This window comes from Vigna angularis, chromosome 5 (assembly GCF_016808095.1).
Source record: "Vigna angularis cultivar LongXiaoDou No.4 chromosome 5, ASM1680809v1, whole genome shotgun sequence".
Lineage (NCBI taxonomy): Eukaryota > Viridiplantae > Streptophyta > Magnoliopsida > Fabales > Fabaceae > Vigna > Vigna angularis.
In genome coordinates this window covers 17,064,173-17,088,502 of record NC_068974.1, presented here as the reverse complement: position 1 = coordinate 17,088,502, position 24,330 = coordinate 17,064,173, and the positions used below count along the sequence as shown (strand labels likewise).

The 24,330-nt window shown below is 40.4% G+C and overlaps 1 protein-coding gene across 1 annotated transcript; it reads right to left on the bottom strand.

The window, feature by feature from the left end:
* Positions 1-342: 342 nt before the first annotated feature.
* On the bottom strand, positions 343-23,692 carry LOC108340303 (uncharacterized protein At4g15545). The gene is made up of 10 exons (XM_017577587.2): positions 23,290-23,692; positions 21,765-21,833; positions 15,389-15,442; positions 15,222-15,285; positions 15,016-15,084; positions 14,354-14,611; positions 14,070-14,115; positions 13,906-13,984; positions 13,692-13,816; positions 343-633 (listed from the first exon to the last, which is right to left on the bottom strand). Exons 1-9 carry the CDS (start codon positions 23,578-23,580, stop codon positions 13,718-13,720), a joined length of 1,029 nt encoding a protein of 342 aa, XP_017433076.1. The 5' UTR covers positions 23,581-23,692; the 3' UTR covers positions 343-633; positions 13,692-13,717.
* Positions 23,693-24,330: the final 638 nt, after the last annotated feature.

The following is a 24,330-nucleotide window of genomic DNA, read 5'->3' as shown; positions in this document are numbered from 1 at the left end:
TTTTTAGACCATAATTTTCGGAAGAAAAATTCCAAAACATGAAATGTGTTCTGAAATAAAATTTCCAGAATGAAACCTATAAAATGCCTTTCAGAATGTGTTTTTCAAAGCAATATATTTTGGAAAAACTTTCCAAAACAAGGTTTTTTCTATATGTTCCTCTCTTCTTTCTCCTTTACAGTGTTCTCACTATCGTCTATTCTTCCTCTGCAGCGGCAATGCAGTGGTAGAAACAGTGACGGTGACAGTGTGATGCAAAGGGCATTCTAGTCTTTTCCTAGTATAGTGAGTGTAGTTAGTAATGGTAGGTCAGGAAACAATAGCCAACATTCAGACTGGTACTTGCATTTGCAGATCATCTTAGAAAATTTCCCATCGCACTTTTTCCATATACCAAAATCTTGCAATATCCACTCAGCATTTTAACTATATGTGCATGCCATTTAGAGAAATGACGAGTTTGAATATACACAAGCAACGGGGAATAAAAAACACAAACACAAGGCCTAGATGAAGTATATATTCTCGAATTCAATGGCTCAGATCAGTGCTTCCTTGGTTGATTTTGGTTATTGTTGGATCAGGGAGGAAAGAGTCAATATCATGTCCAAGAAACCAAGTTGGGTCAGTAACCTGAAAAACAGTCAATTAAACAATTGATCACTGCAGTTGAACAATCATAATACATTATTAGACGGCATTGTAGTTAGTATATTAAGAGCTTAGTATTGATCATTAATCGAGGCATAAACCTAATGTTAATGAAACTAGTGGTGAAAAATTATGACAATGCAAATGTGTGTTTTCCCTTGTTTAGTTTAATGCCCATATACCACATTGAAAAAGGCTATAGAGCTCAATGCATCTCTTTACTAATAAGCTTAGAAGATTCAATATATTAAGACAATTTGTTTAAACTTAAAATAATTAAATATGTTTTTAGTCTCTAAACTTAAACATAAAATTAAAATTCATCCATGTTTCAAACTTTAAGGGTCTCAAAACTTTAAAAATGAATTAATATAATCCATTAGTCTGTTAGATGTTAAGTTGTGTTTATGTTAATTGGGCTCAGCCCATTCTGTATTTAGGGTTTAACCCTTATCTTACATTATAAATAAACTATCCTATGTGTATGCTAAACACATAAGGGAGATTTCTCCTAATCTTCTCTACTATTTCATATGGTATCTAGAGCTTAGGTTTTGTTCCAGCCAGTTCCACAGTCTCCGGTACCCATTGCCACCGCAGCCGTCGCCGCTGCCGGAGTTCCAGAATCGACCGACGACCATACCATCCGGATCTTCTCGGTCGGGCGACCACCGTGGTGCAAAGATCTCGGGGAACGGACCATCCACACGCCTCCACGCACCACCGCAACAGTCACTCGATCCGCCACTTCCCGCCACACGTGTCGGCGCGTCGCCGGCGAGATCTGCCGCCGACCAGGACCGTCGTGATCGCCTCCTCGTCCTCTTTCTGGATCTGTTGTCGTTGCGTCAATCGGAGGACTTTGGATTTTTAGGGTTTCTCCCTCTCCATGGCTGCCCAACGTGATGATCGGAGTCGGTCTCGCCAGCCAGGTAAAGGATGTCCAAAATGTGACCACTGTGGCAAGCTAGGCCACAAAATTGATAGATGTTATGCGCTTCATGGACGTCCTCCTCGACCTATAGCAATGGCTAATTCTGATCCACCTCCCCGATCACCGTCTGCAGACTATCCTACTACATCAAATACCATAAACAACCCTGCACTCTTTCAAGAATTTCTCAGATGGTATAAGGACCGTCAGCACTCTAGTTCCACTACATCTGCTTCTGTTATACACACAGGTACTCCTTTTGTTGGTCTAACTCACTCTCTCGGATCTTGGGTCCTTGACTTAGGAGCCACCGATCATATCACTGGTAACAAGTCCTTGTTTTCTTCCTTGTCATGTCCGAATGATTTACCCTCGGTAACAATGGCTGATGGGTCTAGAGTCTCATCTCATGGTATTGGTACTGTTCATATTTTTCTGTCCATATCCATTGATAATGTACTTTATGTTCCTAGGTCTCTTTTTAACTTATTGTTCGTAAGTCGTCTAACTCGTTCCCTTAATTGTGTTATTTCATTTACCAAAGATTCTGTTTGGTTGCAGGACCAGAGTTCGAAACACATGATTGGCACAGGATGTGAGTCTCATGGCCTATATCATCTCTGCCCTTCTCCACATGTTGGCGTAATCATGGAGTCACCATCCCTTCTTCATGCTCAGTTAGGTCATCCTAGTCTTGCCAAACTGCAGCAACTTGTTCCGAGTTTGTCGAAATTATCAAGTTTGTCGTGTGAGTCTTATTAGTTAGGTAAACATACTCGTAGTTCCTTTCCTAATAGTGTTTCACAACGAGCGTCGTCCCCTTTTCATTGGTTCATTATGATATTTGGGGACCTAGTCGTGTTAAGTCCACTTTAGGATTTCAGTATTTTGTTACCTTTATTGATGACTATTTCATATGTACTTGGTTGTTTCTCATGAAGAATCATTCTGAGTTGTTTTCTATTTTCCAATCATTTTTCAATGAAATAAAAACTCAGTTTGAGGTTTCTATTCGCACTTTACGCAGTGATAATGGTCGTGAATACCTTTCTCAACCGTTTAAACATTTTATGGCTTCTCATGGCATTCTTCACCAAACCTCATGTGCTTATACCCCTCAACAAAATGGGGTGGCTGAGCGCAAGAATAGACACCTTATTGAAACAACTCGTACACTTCTAATTCATGGTCAAGTACCCTCACGTTTTAGGGGTGATGCAGTTCTCACGGCATGTTATCTTATCAACCACATGTTATCTTCCGTCCTAGATAACAAAATCCATCATTCTATCTTATTTCCTCAAGACCCTCTGCATCCATTACCTCTTAGAGTTTTTGGGTCTACATGTTTTGTTCATGATTTTAGTCCTGGTCTTGATAAGTTATGTCCTAGGTCTCACAAATGTGTCTTCTTAGGATTCCACGGTCACAAAAGGGCTATAAGTGTTTTTCCCTTCCCTCAATCGTCATTTTATCTCTGTTGATGTCACTTTTAATGAATCTTGATTTTACTTTTCACATTTATCTTCTAGTTCTGTACCTTTACCTGCTACTGTTGATACTCCTATTATCTGTGATCCTCCTGGTGATGCTCCACCCATTTTGTTTCCTCCTTCTTTAGACTCTCATTCACCACAACCCCTTCAGGTTTATAGTCGCCGCAATTGTCTCCCTCCTGACTCACTTCCAGTGCCGCCTCCCGTGTCTCCTCCGGCTCCAGCAAATGAGTCTGACTTGCCTATTGCCCTCCGTAAAGGTATACGCTCTACCCGTAACCCTTCCCCCATTATATTGTTCTTAGTTACCACAGATTATCTCCATCTTTTTACACTTGTCTCTCATTCATTTCTTCTGTGTCAATTCCCAAGTCTGTGGGTGATGCCTTAACTCATCCTGGCTGGCGTCAAGCTATGCTGGATGAATTAAGTGTTTTACAGAAAAGTGAAACTTGGGAGCTTGTCCAATTACCATCTGGAAAGTCTGTTGTTGGTTGCATGTGGGTGTATGCTATCAAGGTTGGCCCTGATGGCACAACTGATTGTCTGAAAGCTCGACTGGTTGCCAAAGGCTACACACAAATTTTTGGTTTGGATTATGATGATACTTTTTCTCCAGTGGCAAAAATGACCTCTGTTCGCCTATTCATTGCCATGGCCGCTCTTCGACAATGGCCTCTTTACCAACTTGATGTCAAAAATGCTTTCCTTAATGGTGATTTGCATGAAGAAATTTATATGGAGCAACCGCCTGGCTTTGTTGCTCAGGGGGAGTCATCTGGATTGGTATGTCGTCTTCGCAAATCCTTATATGGCCTAAAACAGTCTCCTCGGGCCTGGTTTGGTAAACTCAGCTGTGTTGTTCAACAATTTGGTATGTCTCGCAGTGAAGCGGATCATTTAGTGTTCTATCGCCACTCAAGTGCTCGATGTATCTACTTAATAGTGTATGTCGATGATATTGTTCTCACAGGAAGCGACTATCTTGGCATCTCTCAGATGAAACAACATCTTTGTCATCATTTTCAAACCAAAGATCTTGGCAAACTCTGGTACTTTTTGGGTATTGAAGTAGCACAATCCAATGCTGGTATTGTCATATCTTAGAGGAAGTATGCGTTAGACATCTTGGAGGAAACAGGGTTAATGAACTGTAAATCTGTTGAGACACCTATGGACCCTAACATCAAACTCCTACCAAATCAGGGGGAGCCTTTCTCAGATCCTGAACGGTACAGAAGATTAGTTGGTAAATTAAACTATCTTACTATTACGCGTCCTGACATTTCCTTCGCAGTTAGTGTGGTGAGTCAATTTCTAAACTCCCCATGTGAAGACCATTGGGATGTAGTTGTTCGCATACTGAAGTATATTAAAGGATCACCTGGAAAAGGTTTGTTATATGGTCCTAACAACGATACAAAAATCGTTTGCTATTCAAATGTTGATTGGGCTGGTTCCCCTTCTGATAGGAGCAAAGTGTTGTGGCAAGGTCCAACGCAGAAGCAGAATATAGAGCTATGGCATCTGCTACTTGCGAGCTTGTGTGGCTTAAACAATTACTTAGTGAATTGAAATTTGGAGATGTCACCCACATGACACTTATATGTGATAATCAAGTTGCTCTTCATATTAGCTCTAACCCTCTCTTCCATGAGAGAACCAAGCACATTGAAGTTGATTGTTATGTTATTAGAGAAAAAATCATATCCGGAGATATCAAGACTGAGTTCGTTAACTCAAGCAACCAGTTGGCAGACATATTCACCAAGTCCTTACGAGGACCTAGAATTGACTATCTTTGTAACAAGCTGGGAACATATGATTTATATGCTCCAGCTTCAGGGGGAGTGTTTGATGTTAAGTTGTGTGTTTATGTTAATTGGACTCAGCCCATTCTGTATTTAGGGTTTAATCCTTATCTTACATTATAAATAAACTACCCTATGTGTATGCTAAACACATAAGGGAGATTTCTCCTAATCTTCTCTACTATTTCATATTGTCAAACACATTTCAAATTGGCATTTGAGCTATTAAGACTATTTGACACGTTCCAACTCAAATATCAGTCTAGAACGTCATTTAAAAGCTTAGAGTAAAAAAAACTATATCAATTTATCTTTAAAATTTAGAAACCAAAATATATCAAATTTTGAAACAAGAATGAATTTCAGTTTTGCCTGTATATGAAATAAGCAACTTTAATATATATATATATATATATAAATATATATATATATATATATATAAATATATATATATATATATATATATTTAATATGCAGATAAAAGTTGACTTTTAACAAAGCAGAAATCTGCTTATTTTACTAAGAATTTTTTTAAAATAAACAAACAAATCGGTCATTTGTATGAAATTGCTAACAGTTGAACACATTATCACACACAAACAGCTATCCATCTATAGCTTCTCATAACCCGCCAAATCATGGAAAATGAGGATATTTCTTTACCCAAATTGGGCATCTACCACTAAAGCCAAATGTTGAAGGAAAACAACTTCACCCTTCACTATGTGTTTGCTTTGTAACTAAATGCTACTATTAAGAATAATCCGCCTCATCACCTCAATACCACACCAACTCTAATTTCATTAAATTTTGGAACTGCTAACATTATCATTTCTTAACTTCCATAAAGTCACTGAAACATGGGGGCTTTTGGGATTGGAGCTAAGACAAGGTTGGATATTATGAGATGCCTATATTTGTTAGGAATATAAGAGGAGAGAAGTAAGGGCTGAACGGTAAGAGGATAGAAGTAATGGTCGAACGGTAAGAGAAGAGAAGTAAGGACCGAACGGTAAGAGGAGAGAAGTAAGAGCCGAACGGTAAGATGAGAGAAGTAAGGGCCGAAGGGTAAGAGGAGAGAAGTAAAAGCCGAATAGTATATTACCGAATGGAGGTTGGAAGAGAGGAGGAGAGCGAATGACCGAACGGTATTAGAGAAGTGAGTAGCCGAACGGTGCTGGAAGTTGGTGGCCGAACGGTGTTAGGGAAAGTAGAAACTGAACAGTAGAATTTGAGGAGTGAGCAAAAACCGAATGGTAGAGGCGAGAAAGGATGTTAGGGTGTTAGAAGAGAGAGAATGTATAAATAATAAACAGAATGAGGGGAAAGGGATCGAATATTTTGTTTTGGGATTAAACTGGACCTCTTGGCCAATGGAGGAAGGAAGGCTTCCTTGGGAACATTTACTTATATTTTCTTCTTTCTTTACACTACAGATTGAAGGAAGGCTTCCTTGGGACTTTTGAGATGAATGAGAATTATATTTCTGAAACCAGAATAATTCTCCTTGAAAGTCAGGCTAGAGAATCCAAAGACTCCCTCTAGCCACCTTCCGTGCACACACCTCGATTTCTCATTTTCCATTAGCTTTTCATTGTGCTTCCATTAATTGCTTTCCTCCACGACGCTCTCCTTCATTAATTTACCTTCATATGCGTGGCGACACTTCATCAGCACATCTTTCTCTCAAATATGCATCATCAACATCCACGTCTTCATTCTCTTGAGGCTTCATTTCGCTCAAGCCTCTTCTCGCTTCTCCACACTCCAAATCAAGTTATCTTCTTCACGGATCTACATTTTCTCCTTCCACTTATTCCTCGTTTCAGCCATTTCGTCCATAGTACATCATCTTCACCGAACAGTTTTTCGTTCTATGGCCTCCCCTAGGGTTTCCTTCATCTTTCTTCATTTTCTTTGATTTTAGCCGATTAAAACCAATTTTGAACCGATTAAAAGTTTTTCCACCGATTAAACTTTGATTTACACCTATCAATCGGTCCATAATAGGTCTCCTTCTTCTAGGGTTTCTGATAGGTTTCTGATTAAGAAACCTATTCAAGAACCCTCTAAACCACCTCTCAGAATAGTAAGAAGACAAGAATGGGAACAAACTGTATATTATTCACAAAAGAATTCTCTGTACACTTACAGAAACAAGGCCTTAACCCCTTCCACAGGATAACACCTATTACAAATCAACTACCCAAAAATCAACTACCCAAAAAGTGCCTTTCCCCCAAGCACCCAACTATTTATACAACTGTCATTCCCGCCCTTCCTAACTGTAATAAGAAGATAGGTTGCTTAGCTATGTATTTCTCTTCCTTCTCTCATAAACCCTCCAACTCTTCTCATTCTTATCATTGCCCTCTGCCTGAAGTTCAACCTTGTCCCCAAGGTTGAAATCGGGGTACTGTTCCCGGATAGCAATTTCTTCTTCCCACGTCGCCCCATCTTGTCGTCCCTCCTGCCATTCTATCAACAATTGTGGTACTTCCTCTTCCCCTTTCTGCGTGAATCTCCTTCCCAGCACCCTGACCGGCCAAAACGAGGGTTCATCAGCCTGTAAATCTAGAGGCAACTCCTTCTCCACTCTTTGCTCTCCTATTGGCTTCTTTAAGTGTGAAACATGGAAGACAGGATGTATGCGTGCTGTCTCAAGTAACCGAAGCTTATAGGCCACTTCGCCCACTCTCTGCATTACCTAAAACGGTCCAAAATATATGGCCGCTAATTTCGGGTGAAGTCTAGTTGGCATGGAAGATTGCCAATGGGGTCTTATCTTCAAGTATACCCAATCCCCTACTTCAACATTGGCAGGCCTCCTTCCCTTGTTTGCTTGTTTAACCATTAACTCTTGAGCCCTCTCCAAGTGGAACTTCATCTGCCTTAAAGCCTCATCTCGGGTCTGCAACTCTTGACTCACCGCTTCTACCAATGACTCTCCCGGTATGAATCGTTGCAAGGATGGAGGTGGCCGCCCATAAACTGTCTCAAACGGGGTGCACCGGATTGCTCCCTGATAGTTGGTATTATACCAATACTCAGCCCATGGTAAGACTGTCATCCATCCTTTCGGTTGTTCAGAACAGAAGCACCGAAGATATCCCTCCAAAACACGGTTTAAAACCTCCGTTTGTCCGTCTGTCTCCGGGTGATATGCGGTGCTCATTTTCAACTGAGGGCCCTGCCCCTTAAATAACTTCTGCCAAAAAACGCTTAGGAAAGGGGGTCCCGATCACTCACGATTGATTTCGGAATGCCATGCAGCCTAACAATCTCCTTGATGAATAGCTCAGCTACCATTCTGGCTGAATAAGGATGTTTGAGTGGTAAAAAAAATGGCCGTATTTACTAAGGCAATCTACTACCACGAGTATAGCATCATATCCCTGTGATTTGGGGAACCTTACTATAAAATCCATGCTCAATTCTTCCCAAATGGCATTCGGGATTGGCTATGGTTGCAGCAGTCCTTGAGGAGAAGATGATAAGTATTTGTGTTGCTGGCACACCAAGCAACCCACGACATACTCGGTTACCCTCTTCTTCATGTCGACCCAATACAGGGATTGCGCCAATCTCCGGTAAGTTCTGTAAACACCAGAGTGTCCCCTTGTCTGCGTAACATGGAACTCTGCTAGCAACTTGGGAATCCATGTGGAGTTGGCTAACAGCACCAACCTCCGTTTACAGTGCAACCTTTCCTGCTCAAGGGTATACACTGGATGGGTATTCGGATCCCTTCTAAGATCCTCCATCACCTTCCTCAAATTGTCATCTTCCTTCACCTTCTTTAAAATCTCTCCAAAGTCCTGCCAGTATGGCCTGACCATCACTCCCAACTCTTTTTCCTCCTCCTTAAACCCCTCATCCCTCCTAGACAAGGCATCCGCTGCTTTATTGGTAACGCCTGCCTTGTATACTATCTCAAAATCGTATCCCAACAGTTTGGCAATCTAATTTTGTTGGTTTTGAGTAGTAATATGCTACACTAATAGGTAGCGGAGGCTCCTCTGATCGGTATGCACCACAAATCTTTTCCCCAACAAGTAAGGCCTCCAATGTTGTATGGCCAATACCAAAGCCATCAGCTCTTTCTCATAAATGGATTTGCTCAACGTCCCTGCTAATAATGTCTTACTAAAATAGGCAATTGGTCTTCCCCCTGAGTCAAAACCGCCCCTACACCGTTACTAGAGGCATCACACTCTATGTGAAAAGGTTGCTGGATGTCTAGCAGTGACAACACGGGAGCTTTCGTGATAGCCTTCTTCAGGTGCTGCAAGGCTTCTTCCGCTTTTTCATTCCATAAGAACTCTCCTTTCTTCAATAACTCTGTCAGGGGCTTGGCAATCTGTCAGGTTACTTTATACGAGTAACCTAAATTTGCGCTCTCTTCTCACTCAAACACTAGAACAATAGAAATAAAAGTATGTAAGTATGTATTATTGATTCTGTAATGTAAAGAAAATTACAAGTGTAATCTCCCGCAAGGAAGCCTATCTTCCTCCACTGGCCAATATGCCCAGTCTTTACCCAAAAGATAATAACCTCCTTGAATAGAGTTATAGGAAAACTATTTATAGTTTCTCAAACCCGCGCCCTTTCCTACAAGAGAAAACAGTCGGCTTTATTTCGTTCGGTATTAGTGACTTGATACCGTTCGGCCCTTAACGCTCTCTTCCTTGCAACCATTGTTCGGCCCTCAACACCCTCTTCCCTTGCAACCACCGTTCGGCCCTTAACTCCCTCTTCCATCTACCGTTCGGTATTCGTTTATTTATACCACTCGGCCTCTACTTCCCTCCTCCCTTCTGAATATCTTTCAGTCTATACTTCCCTCTGTCTATGTCTCACTTGCCTGTCCTTACCATTCGGCTTCTCCTCTCATGAATCGTTTGACCTCACTTCTCCTCTCATGAACCGTTCGGCCTCACTTCTCCTCTCATGAACCGTTCGGCTTCACTTCGCCCTTCCTTACCGTTCGGTATTAGGTTACTTCCCTCTTTTATTCCTAACACAATCTTCCCATAGTCTTTGACAAACCTCCTATAATAACCAGTTAAGCCGAAAAATCCCCTTACTCCTTTTACCGTTTTCGGCCTGCTCTATTAATTTACAACCCTCACCTTCTCAGGATCCATCTCTACTCTCTTGCTTGATATAGCATGACCCAAGTACCTAATATGAGTCTGCCCAAACTCACATTTCTTCCGATTTGCCACCCACTTATTCTGCTCTAGAGTTGCTAGCACAATCGCAACATGTTCGAGGTGCTCTCTCCATGTTTTGCTGTAAACCAGTATATCGTCGAAGAACACCAAGACGTACTTCCTTAGGTAAGGCTGGAACAGGTTGTTCATGGCATTTTGGAACGTGGCTGAAGCATTCGTGAGGCTGAAGGGCATCACCATAAATTCATAGTGCCCCTGGTGGGTCCTAAAAGTAGTTTTCTCGATATCCTTTTCTCCCATGCGGATTTGGTGATAACCCGCTTTCAAATCGATCTTCGAAAAATAGCAAGCCCCCCTCAACTCATCCAAGAGCTCCTCAATCACTGGTATTGGAAATTTATCAGGCACCGTGGCACGATTCAACGCCTTATAGTCGATGCAAAACCTCCAACTACCATCCTTTTTCTTCACTAAGATGACAGGACTCGAGTAGGGGCTATGGGTGGGTCGAATTACCCCCGTTTTGAGCATTTCCTCTACTTGCTGCTCTATTTCCCCCTTCATCACATGAGGGTACCTGTAAGGCCTGACATTAATAGGGTCCATGCCCTCTTTAAGAGGTATGTGATGCACCATGCCGTAGTCAGGAGGTAACCCCACTAGGTCAGCAAACACTCCCCTGTATTGGTTCAACAACAACTCTATTTCTCGACCTTGTTCCTCCGTTAAACCTGGATATTTCTCACCTTCCTCCCTTGACTCCAACGATCCTAACTCCAAGACCAGCAACCAAACCTCGACTTCGGTCATTTTTAGTAAAGCACTGGGCTCCACCATCTTCCTTTCCAATGTTGGATCTCCCTAGATCCTTACCTTCCTCCCCAAATGTTGGTACACCATGGTCAATTTGCTCCAATCCAGGGTCACCTCTCCTAATTTCTCCAACCACTCCACTCCTAATATCACGTCCACCCCTCCTAGCTCGAACAAGTGGAACCTCTCTACCACTTCCACTTCGCCCAACCTGATCTTCACCTCCTCACAACAGCCCCGAGTTTTTTTCTGATAGCCATCTCCCAGACTTACCCGATAAGGCAGGGTGTCGGCCACTATCAATAATCCCATTTCCTCCACTAGCTCCTGATGTATGAAGTTGTGACTAGCACCACTGTCTATGAGAACCAGCACTTCTCACCCCCCTATGCTTCCTCTTAATTTCGTTGTTTTTGGAGACGTCAACCCCCTTGCCGAAAAAGCCGATAACTCCATCTGGGAAGGTCCATCTCTACCGTTGTTTCTCTCCCCTCATCCTCCTCTTCTTCGGCCAAAATCAACATCCTCAATCCTCTTTCTGGGAACCGATGGCCTGGGCTAAAAGGTCCTCCACATCGGAAATACCTCACTCCTCCCTTCTTTTTATGAATTCCGAATAGGGTAAGTTTCGAATGTTTCTGCCTCTCCCCTCCACATTGGGTCTTACAACGCTACTTCCCTGAGTCATCTCTCGCCTTACCGACCCCACGCTCTCCGTGCTTCCCCCTCTTCCCTGTGTCTCACGACTGAATTCGATCCGTGTGATAGCCTTCGCTGCCCCTCCCCAAGAGTTCGGATTCTTAGTCGACTGTCCGCCTCCGATCTTCGACTGAGAACATAGCTTCAGGACGTCCCTCGCGACTTGCATTGCGGTCATTAGATCCTGCGGATCATGGGGCCTCACCTGATCACTCACCTCCTCCTAGAGTCCCGCCATGAAATAACCCAAGAGTTGTTCCTCCGGAATCCTCGTCGTTTGTCCCACCAACACTTCGAAATCCCGAACATACTCCATCACCGATCCCCCCTGTTTAATGGCGGCCAATCTCTCATAGACTGACCCTCGTCCTCCTTCCCCAAATCGGATCACCAACGCCCTCTTCAACCCCCCAAGAATTGTTCTTGGTTTTTTCCCTCCAAAAACGGAACCAGTATGCTGAGTACCCCTCCATACTGATGAAAGCCAATTGTAATTTCTCGTCTTCGGCCACCTTCTACACCTCAGAACTTCTCCACTCTGCTTATCCAAATCAATGGGTTGCCCCCTTCAAACCCCGGTAATTCCACCCGTTTCCTCCAATTGGAAGGGCCTTCTTGATTCCCTTCCCCTCTTCCTCCTCTATTTCCCTCGGTTCCTCTGCCGTTGTCGTTCACCGACGACTCACTAGCCCCTTGGCGATGGCTGTTTGGATCGCGATTGCGATCCCCCAGTATCTTCCGGATCGCCTGGATATCCTGCCTCATCGCTTCGTAGTTTTGTCTCAACACTCCCGTTTCATGTCGCAAGACCACCGTATCAGCCTTCGTCTCCGCTACTGCGATTTCCACCGCCTCCAACTGACCGTCCACCGCCAGTACTCTTCCCTCCATCTCACGCGTACGTCACTCCAATTGGGATCCGGCAGGTCGGACCAATTGATAGGTTTCTGATTAAGAAACCTATTCAAGAACCCTCTAAACCACCTCTCAGAACAGTAAGACAAGAATGGGAACAAACTGTATATTATTAACAAAAGATACTCTGTACACTTACAGAAACAAGGCCTTAACCCCTTCCACAGGATAACACCTGTTACAAATCAACTACCCAAAAAGTGCCTTTCCCCCAAGCACCCAACTATTTATACAACTATCATTCCCGCCCTTCCTAACTGTAATAAGCAGTTAGGTTGCTTAGCTATGTATTTCTCTTCCTTCTCTCATAAACCCTCCAACTCTTCTCATTCCTATCAGTTTCTATCGAGTTTATTCTCTGTTTCGAGCTTTTCTCTCGGTTTCCTTCGAGTCAGCTCTCAATCTAGAGCTTCGTCTATATTCCGCTGCGTATTTCTTCGTCGGAGAAGCTTTGAGGAGGTCTAGTTCGTGTTCGCACAGCTTCAATCGACCTCTCCTTGGAGCCTCTTCCATCAGCGTATAGATTTAGGTTACTCGTATAAAGTAACCTAACAATATCTCACATCAATTAGTATCAAATGTTTGATGAACTATGTTTGTGTTTAAATCTCACTACTTAATAATTAGCTTTTAACGGGGTAGGTTCCACGAGCGCTTGGGTGTTTATTAGATTCTCGAGATTTTAATATCACATCAAGTCTTTTATTTACTTAGTGTAGGATTGCTAACAGCTACATATTAAAAAATCCCAAAATTGAGAATGGGGTTGTGGCTAAAGTGATTCCAAGGAATGAACTTCAATATATCAGGTCATGTTTGTGAAATCCCATTATCAAAGGCAGAGGTAGCAAAATAGCAGACAACACAATGCAGATGTTTTAAGACAGTAATCACAGCCTTTTTAAGGACAAAACTTATATACTCTACTATACTTACAATTGATGTTATTCTCCTATCAAATTGAAGTCTCATCTTGGTAATATATAATGCATCTAAAACGAAAATTCCAAAGTGAATCTCCAGTATGATTGAAAAACAACATCAATTGTACCAATAGTGTCTGCAAGTTTCGTCCCCTTATTAATAGCATGCAAACAGGTGCAATTTCATCCACAATTCAAAACAGAAAAGATGCAGAAATAGTGGCAGAAAAGCAAGAACAAAAAGTATAACCAACGATTTGGATACTTACTCGTACAATACCAAGCAATGCTGCTTTCAGTACTGGCGTGCATTTCGGTTGAGCAATCCTTGAAAAGATAAATAGAGATCTTTGTTATCGGACCCAAATATCTCATCTGCTTTTCTTAATGTTTCCTGAAAGAACAGCGAACAAGTGGACCAATGATTACTTCGAAAAGTTTCAGTTCCAAATCCAACACTACAAATATTCAATATTCATTTACCTCCCGTGTTTGCTTCTGAGCATTTAATTCCTTTATGTTGGTAAGGAATGCACTGAACTGCTCATATGAAAGACGACTCCTGAAAAACGTGATACATTAAATCAACTAACTAAGCTTCTAAAATTGAAGAGTCATAGTTTAAGAAGACATGGGAAAGAACTCACCTTGCCTGACGAAAAAACTCCTTTCCATCAATCTTTGGAGTGCGACCTGAACAATTTTTTACACATTATGACAACTGAGAATATTGTAATACTGAAACACATTGAAGAAACACCAGGCCATCTAATGCTTCAGATGGAACAAAGCCATAACCAGCAGCATAAGATGGATTACATTTTAATCAAGAACTGCGGTAAAAGGTGCTAAGAGCAAAGAAACATGACAAGCTTCAAGGACAAGAATTAGTGATATGGGGCAACAGATCAGATTAACAAATTATCTAAACCTGGAACTGCTCGTCCCCGAGGTGGAGAATTTGCTGCTGATGACTGCTGACTAGATGGATACCATGAAGAGAGAGATCCACGCCCATCATATGGAAGTTTGGTTGGAGAGGTCGCACCAGAAGTTTTCTTGGGTGATCCAGCAGCAGAATATCCTCTAGGAGACCCAGCCGTTGAAATCACCTTTGGAGTTCCAGTTGGTGTAAGACGTGGTGTGATATATGGGGTCAAAGAAAACCTTTGCCCTGAATACCTGGAAGCTATAGGAACAAAAAACCAGAACAAAAGGGAATTATCCTGCATGTAATATTAAACAATTTTTCCAGTTAAATTCAATTGTTTTAGATAGAAAGTCCAAATTCTTAATTTTCCAGTACAACAGTTTATTTCCACGTTTTTAGTTTGATTAAATAATATAATTTTCAGTCCTCACTATACAAGAACTTTAAATAAGCATGCCAAGGATGACCAAAGGATGCCAAATAATACTCAAGGAAGTGGAAGAGAATTCAACCCAATGCTAGAGTTGATTATTAAAGTTCACTTTCATACGTAATTTCATATGAATGGTATAATACCTATATGAAGAAATAGTGTTAATTCTAACAATTGAGCAACAACATTATCATGTTTAGAATCAATGATCTCTGGAAAATTCATCTACCTTCATGATTTGTTTTATCCGCATCTTCAGGGCCATTGTATGAATGATGTACCGTATAACCATCATCATCTGCAAGCAATACACAAAAGAAATGCAAGTAAACAACTGCCAACAAACACTCTTATGACATTTCACTCATATCACCAGGAAGTGATACGTTCAAAATTGATAATTAAATAATCAACGAGGTAGAAAATAGAGAGTACCCTTATCAGGATATGCCTTTGGGACTGCTTGATCACAGGTTCCAATATCTATGGCTTCAGTATGCTGTAACAAGAACAAAGACAATCCTGTTTAGGAAAATAATACTACAGGTAATTTTCAGCAACAAAAGCAAGTGGAGCCATTATAAGTAGCTAGGTTGTCTTACCGATGCATTGTCATCAGTTAGAGACAGCATCAGTTGTTTTTTAAAGGTCTCCAACTAGAACATAAAAAAAGAAAACATGTTAGATCTACATAAAAGTAAGGGGTAAAGATATAAAGTTAAATCATTTTGACAATCAAGTCAACGTATGTTAGGTTCCTAGGTTGGAAACCTAACTATCAATGCTCACAGTCAACAAAAGAAGAAAGAAAGAATGAATTTATGTATTGATATTGAAAGAAGGTACACAGGTAGCATTAATGGAGGCCTAATCCCCCTCTTAACCCTACCGGAGGCCTAATCTCCCTCTTCTGGCCTATGTCTAGATTTACAAAATAATCTTCAAAAACTCCCCTCACAAAATTACCAAAAGGCTTATTTATACTCTCTTTCTTCCCCTAACAGCCTAACAAACTTTACCCATTACCCATTATACCCTGCCACCCCATATCCTAACATTACACCCCGCTGTAGAACAATCTTGTCCTCAAGGTTGGAAACGAAAAACTTGATCTCTTGGCTCCTCTTTATCATCTTGTTATTCTAGGAAGGGAACCCACTGATTATGCCCTCCAATTCAAATCAGGAGGCTTGGGTGGTGGTCGAGATGAAATACAGACTTTATAGGATCCTTTTCGTGTCTGCATTATTTCCATGAAAGCGAGGAGCTTCTTATCCTTCCCTGTAATATAACTTCGTCTACCGTTCGGCTCTCTTCTTCCTATCTTTATACCATTCGGCTTTCTTCTCCCTATCCTTATACCATTCGGTTTGCTTTCCCACGCTTTTCCACCGTTCAGTTTTCTTCTCCCTGTCTTTATACAGCTCGACTTGCTTTCCCATGCTTTTCTACCGATCGGTTTTCTTCTTCCTATCTTTATACCGCTCGGCTTGCTTTCCCATGCTTCTCTACCTTTTGGTTCCTCCCCGTGACTTCAATCGTTCGGCTATCGTTCCCTTCAACCGTTCGGCTCCAATAACCTCTTCTACCGTTCGGCTCAATTCCCACTATCTTTATATCATTCAGCTCTCTTTTATCTATCGAACCGTGCAGCTTCATCGCTTTTGGCTGAATAGGGCCTCCAGCCGAGAGAGTGGACAACTCCGTCTGCTTCAGGTCTAATTCTATCTCGGACCGCTCGGCAACCTCACCTGGGACATTGCGCTTGACCTCGGACCACTCGACAACCCTCGATCGACCTGTGTTATAGCGATCGGCCTCGGACTGTGTCCACTGACCGCTCGTTCGTCCCCAAGACGACTGGTCTTCTATTTCCTCTGACCGCTCGGCAACTCTCGATTGGCCTGTGTTATAGCGATTGGCCTCAGACTGCTCGGCTAATCCCGATCGGTCTGGTCTATAGTACTTGGCCTCCTACCACTCAGTAACCGCTCCTCGCGTTCATCCCCCAGATGACTCGTCTTCTATCTCGCTCCCTTTCCTTTCGCCTCCCTGTACATACTCTTACCCCGTCCCCATCTGTTTCGATGCCACCAAACGCTCAACAATGGTTCCAAACCTTATCACCAAGGCTTCCTTCAAGCCATCCCAGGAACGATTCTTGGTTGTCTCCTTCCATGCTCTAAACCAATAGCCAGCACTCCCCTCCATACTGATATCAGCTAGGCACACCTTTTCCTCCTCCAATACCCTTCGTAACTCGAACAATTTCTCTGCGCGATTGATCCAGTTGAACGGATCGATCCCCTCGAAGACGGGTAGCGCCACCCGTTTCCCCCAACTGTTTTGCCCCTCAGTATGTTCGTCTTCCCTTCCTCCTTCGTCTTTCCGCCTCACCCTTCGATTCTCGTTGACGAACGCTTGGCCCCCATCTACATGTCCATCCTGGTTCCTGTTTCGTCCACCCAGCCTTTGCATGATTTCTTGTATGTCTTCACGCATCGCGGCCGTTTCTTGCCGTATTTCTTCCATATTTCTCCTGTATTCTTCCATGCTCCTTTCGCTGGTCCTCCTTTCCCAAGTATTGTCTCTTCCTTCCATCACGCTTATCCTCCCTTCGATTCTATTCTCCCAAGCGATAGCTTGCCCACCGTCTTGCTCCGCCTTTAATTGGATACGACAGTCGTCGTTCCCGTTCCTCCTCGCTAGTTCTCCTTCCCTTCGAAGCAGATTCGGCAGGTCGGACCAATTTGTTAGGTTCCTGGGTTGGAAACCTAACTATCAACACTCACAGTCAACAAAAGAAGAAAGAAAGAATGAATTTTTGTATTGATATTGAAAGAAGGTACACAGGTAGCATTAATGGAGGCCTAATCCCCCTCTTAACCCTACCGAAGGCCTAATCCCCCTCTTTTGGCCTATGTCCAGATTTACAAAATAATCTTCAAAAACTCCCCTCGCAGAATTACCAAAAGACTTATTTATACTCTCTTTCTTCCCCTAACAGCCTAACAAACTTTACCCATTACCCATTATACCCTGCCACCCCATATCCTAACAACGTATGTACTCTTAAAATGAAAAATAAGCATGCAATAAGTAAAATAAATGCAATTTTGTATACACATGGAAACACATTTTTCCACACCAATCATTGAGTTAGAAATCATGACAAAGGAAAAGATATATTAAGCCTATTAGTGAGTAAAAGAAATGTACAACTCTCCTCTCCTTGAAGCTACTTTAATTACCCTTTTCTTCCTTTTGTTAAGAAAATTGCACTCCTCCCCTCAAAGCTTACAATTCATTTATTCTTCTTAAGTCCTAAAATCAGTAATATGGTATTCAAAACTTGTTGTCCATGATATTGAAATTAGTGGAGAGCAGAGAAATGACTGTGGAAAACTTATATGTTGTTTATTACCACACTAAAAGGTTCACTTGAACGAATTGGAATCATAGTATAACACCCACTTCACAAGGAAGGGGTAATTTTAAGAATGGATGGATAGAAGGGTAGTGTAATTTGAACATAATTCCAAGTAACAGTGTAATTTAACTGAAAAATAATTATACGCAGAGGAAAAAATCAGTACATACAGATTAGAATGTGTGTAAACAGATCAGAACAGGAAAGTTCAGAAAATTCCCATTATACCAAAATGAGTTGTAAAATAATACTTCTCTTTTGAAAAGGGGAAAGATACTCCACAGCTAGAGATAGAGATATTCCACAGAAAATAAGTTGTTTGCTGATAAAAAAAGTGTTCTTTTAGCATAGAGAAGTTAGTACTTGGGACACATGATTTCAAGAGAAGGCGTTTCAGCTGACCTAACAAAAAATAAATATGCACCGACAGAGAGGTGTGAAGGGGTTAAGACGGTTCCTTGGGTTAATGGAATACCACATAAAGTGTGTGAAGAATTAGAGGAAATAGTTAGGCGTCTCACACAACAACTTAAGAAAATCAACTTTGCTTGGGGAAAAAAGCTCAAAGAGCCTTTGAACAACTAAAGGAGGCTATGACTACTACAATACAGTGCCTTTTGATCATTCAGTCACCAAAATGATGTCCAGCGCCACCCCTCCCCCCACATGGCATGTATAAGAATTGGGAGGGGTTGCAACAACCCTACAGAATTAAAAGCCTAGTAATTAATCCTTTGGCATATCACACATTCCCTTACATAATATTGTATAGTTTTCTTCATTCTTTCTCAAAAAAGTAGCCAAGAAATGTGATTGCAAGTTCAAGAATATCCTGAGTGCCCCCCATAGCAAAGTCATGGAATTCTTTTAAGATTAAGGAAATTTTGGAGTTTCTTGGAATCACCAACCATTAAGTTTTGGTTTTTACTTCTTAAACCTTTAATCATGGCCTACTTTTTGCAAATCTTCCAATTCAAAAAAACTGCATTGTTAGCATTTTGGTTTTTCTTTGAGATGGTTTTTACCTTACAACTGTATTCTAAATTATTGTTTTTAAACGTCCTCCTATAATAAACCTGCAACTATCTTACTGTTAATGATAGACCTGAAAGGAATAAGGGGAAGTGGATAGTGTACGAGAGAAGGAAGAGGCACAACTGATGCGATTAACTAACTAACGGTCTGGCACTTAACTGCCTTTAGCAGTTAAGTGAGGAGGGAAACCATTATAAATAGGAGAGTTAGTGTAGGAGGGGGGACTTTTGGTTAATTGTTTGTTAAACAGGTTCTGTCCTGGGGAGAGGGTTAGGCCTCTATTGTTCATTGTATAGAGATATTCTTTTGTGAATAAAAGAGATCTTTCTTCATTACCTGGTGTTTTTGGTGTGAGTTTGGAGTATTGATTAGGTTCGTTGTGGAGGATTCTATCAGTTAAAATGTTGTATTTGCTTCTCCGTAACTACAGCAGATAATGCTGTCAATTGCAACTTTCTAGAAAGGACATATGCTGCCTTGTTCTCACTCCCAGTTGTATACTTCATCTCAAAATCATACCTTAAATTCCTGGAAATGTTTAATTTTCCAGGAATCAAAATTTGGGAAACTATGTTTTCCAAGTTTAACTTACCTTTTCAAAAAGAACTTTCAAAGAAAACAATGTTTTCCGAGTTTGGTTTTTGGCCAAATTTCTCACAAAAACATTTGCATGGGGGAGGCTAACTTTTGCTGAGTTGAAGCAAAAATTTTAAACAAAAAAAATACAATGTTTCTCTTATTAAATCATTTAAAAAAAATTAACAAATAATTTAGTAAAAATAACATTACTCTTTGGTTTAGAAAACTTATATAAATATTCCCAATAGTATTTTTCACTAACTAAAAAGAATAATTCCTAGAAACCATGACTCCTGGTTATAAAAGAATTGTCTTCTACCAAACACCCCCTAAGAGCTTTGAAATCCAAGTCTGTTGTTCTTCCCCCATGACTCTTTGATTTGACAAGAATCTGAGAGCCCTTTGATCTGTCTGCACCACAAAATGCCTCCCCATCAAAGTCCACCTTTGAAAGGAAATTTCTTGACATACCTAGTCTTATGTCTAGGGACTTCATAGGAAAAACCATGGGGGTCAGCACTTTGGTTGTGGTAGACCAGTTAACCAAATATGCTCATGCTATCTTGCTGGCACATCCTTATCCAGCCAAAGTTCCATGGCCCTTATGAAGTGATGGAAAGGATAGGTGCTGCAGCATACAAAACTGAAATTGCCTTAAGGGAGTGATGTCCATCTCATACTCCATGTCTCTAACGAAAAAAAATTGTAGCAGCAACCAAGTACAGCTTAACCTCTTCCTTCATTCCTAACAACTGATTGGGAGCTTCAAGTCCAACCAAAAGAAGTACAAACTACGTGATTGAATGACCAAGGGAATATAGAGATTTTTGTCAAATGGAAGCACCTTCCAGTTTGTGAAAATTCATGGGAATTCATTGGATGAGTTCCAGGAGCAATTACCAGAATTTCACCTTGAGGACAAGGTGGATTTTGAAGGAGGAAGAGTAAATGTAGACCAAAAGACCTTGTGTCACTAAAGTTTATGTGAGAAGTTCCAAGAGAGAAATGCAGGACAGTGGGCAGCATCACACCTAATCATAACCAAAAGGACAAATATTTAAAATGACTGCCAAGGGCTGTTGTGGAGCAGGTGCTATCTAAAGTAAATGTTTATGTGGGTATCACGGGGAAGATAAGAGAGCATGAGTGGAAGATAGAAGGAGGCAGATGGGGTATGGGAAAAATTAGTTATGACTTGTGGGAGAGACTAGGCACTCTTGAATTGCCTAGAACTTGTATTATATTCTGCAATTTCTCACTCCAATAGAATTCAAGAATTTGAAATCACACTGATTCAGAACTGAACTTTCCTAAATTAATACGTTGTTTCTGCTTTTTACTTTGTCCATCCACTGGTACCTATCAGAGAGTAAGGGAAACGGTGAGTTTGTTAAACAAATGGGATAAGCTGCCAGTTTATGTTTGGTACATTGAATGGGTTGAGGGAATATCCAGGTTGTTGATAATCATAAAAGGCAAGGAGATAATAGGAAAAAACATTTTGTTGGTGGGCTAGAGCCTAGGGATGGACAGAAAACTTACCTCAGAGGAGCCATAGGCACCAGGCATTTTATGTATATATCTCAATATGAGTATATTTTAATTTTGCGCTTGAGCTTACAGATACTTGAGTAATTTTTCTGGTTTCCTAACACTATGCAACACATAATGATACAATTGAAACAAAATATTGAGCCAGGCAAAATCAAAACCAAGAAGCTATAATAGCTTAACTATTTTCTTGATCGATACTTGAAGCAAACGCCCAATAACATTTCACCATCTCAAAGAAATATAAAACATAGGAAGGGATTAGGAAACAGCACATAGTTCTAGCACAAACAACGGCAACATTTAAAAATTTCTGAAGAGCATTGACAAATGATATACATACAGAAAAAAAGTTCAAACGACAAAATCAAATAAATATTCACCTTGGCAAGGTCTCGAGTTAACTTCTTCACCGTTGCTGCCGATTGATCTCTCTCCTTCGTAAGCTTTATCTACAACCAACAAACAGAAGACAATCACTAACCATCAACTCTAAATAAGACTATCCTATTAACTTGTGCAAATTATTCAAACACACAAGTTCTCTCTAAGCAAGAGAGTCAATGCCATGCTTCTCATCCATCCTCTCTTACCCTCACCTTATATTTAGTTCCTTAAAAATATATTATGTGACATCAATTACTAAAGGCTGACACTAGAACACTAGAAAAGAAATAATTTTTCCCTTCCATTGCAAACTACTAAACACAACAATTTACGATAACCAACCAGCACCAACAATCTACAATAACCATCCCACATCCACTACATCCATTCCTCCTTTTCCTCTGCCTCCACTCTTCTCAATGCTTATCTCTCGATGGTACAAAAGAAGCCAATTTTACATAATAGATGGTCATCATTGTTCATTAAGCACAGGCATTCCAATATAATAATCTTTTGAAATAATCACTTTTGTCTCAAAAATAAAAAACGCACTGCCTTTAGTTCAGTTCGCTTATAGCAAACAATCTTTCATGTTTAACACCGTCAGTCTTTAAAAACAAAAGATTAATGCTTTAAATTTAATAAGTACACCCGCAGTTAATATAAAACCAATTTTCATAGTAAAAGCTGGTTCTACAGTAAATACCACTTACACTCGCACACCTTTCCTCTCTCAAGCTTTTACTAAGTCTACATCTGGAAGAGCTTATTTGAACTCATCTTAGCACATAACACAACGACTTGTACACGCATTTGAGAGAAAATATGAAAAATAGGCCATAGATTATAAGTTGTTTTCAGTCTGATGATCCATAATGCGATCCTCAATCGTTAGACCTAAGCACAGAACTGCAGATGACACAGTAGTTCCAACAAATTTTGCTCAAATACTCTGTGATAGTATTTTACAAAGTGGATTTTTAAACATCACTCAACCTCACAAAAAGAAATTATAAGATAACATTTGTACCCACTAATATACTATAATTTAGCTATGCCTGTAGTTAATATGAGATTTTCATCACCGCCCACAAAAACTAATTCATAAGGTGGGAGAGCTCAACTTGACTGATCAAGTAACTCACATACTCCACGTGTGACTCTAACACACCTCACCATAACTTACGAACATTTTCCCTTTGAAAACTAACAATACAAAAGGGTTATGTTGTTTTGTTCATGGACATGGTCCACACAGTATCCCAAAGACTAGTTCATTAAGTGAGAGAGTCTCAAAACTACCAGATCAAGTAGTCTCAAAACACACCTCACCACAAGTTACGAAATTTCCCTTTGATAAATAAGGTCATTTTGTTTTCTTGACGGACGCGGTCAACGCGGTATACGAGAGCTGACAACCGAAAAATATAGAGGTTTATACATGTATTAAGACCATAATAATTTGTAATTAATTTTAAAAGAAAAAGAAATATGCGAAGTGAGAAGGGATAAGAAGCAAACGTTATCATTGAGGGCGTTGTTGAGGGTGGAGTCGGATTGGTGGCAAGCGCGAGTGAGAGAGGAGAGGCGTTCTTCGAGGTCGTGGATGATTCGGTCCTTCTCTTGAAGCTTGTTCCGGAGGCGAGAGGTGTCGGCTTCGAGAACAGAGACACGGGAAGCGATGGCCATGGAGGTTATCTTACGAGCCAGATCGAGCTGCTGGTAAGGGTCGGTTGGGATGACGGCGAGAATCTCGTCGGGGAGGTCGAATTCCACCGCATTGCTCACTGAACCCGCCGTGCTCTGCGACATGCCACTCAACCCTCGCAACGACAATTCCACAGAAAGGGTTTGGTTGAGGTTGTCGCAGAGCTGGACGAGGGAAAACTAAAATATTCTCAAATCAGTGGCCCCAAACCTCGTCATTCCACAATGAACTAAGTAATTATTATTATTATTATTATTATTATTATTATTATTATTATTATTATTATTCCATTTCTTTATTCCTTCCTCAGCCTTACTTTTTCTTTTATTATTGAAAACTAAAAAAGAATATAATTTTTTCAATAATGATTTAAAAAAAGCAGATAAATTACATAGTGAGTGAGAGATAGGGTAGTTATATATTTCATTGAATAATTTTTTATTTAGTAATAAGTAAAATTATTTAATTAGAATAATATACATCTTTTCATATAATATTATAGATTTGTTAAGAAATAAAACTTATAAAATTTTAGTTGTCAAAAAAAGTATATTCTTATTTTATTTTAATAATTAAATTTTACTTTTATATATATATATATATATATATATATATATATATATATGTGTGTGTGTGTGTGTTAAATTTAATAGTTTGAGTTTTGCTATTCAAAATAGGCACTCATTACATTTATCGCAATCATATTCTTTTGTTCTTAAATATAACTACTGTTTTTTCTTTTGCGTTATATGATATAGTCGTGTTTCATTTTTTTAATGTTATATTTAAATTTTGCAAAAGATAAAATAAAATAATTTATTTAAAAATTAAGAATAGATTATTACAGTATTTCA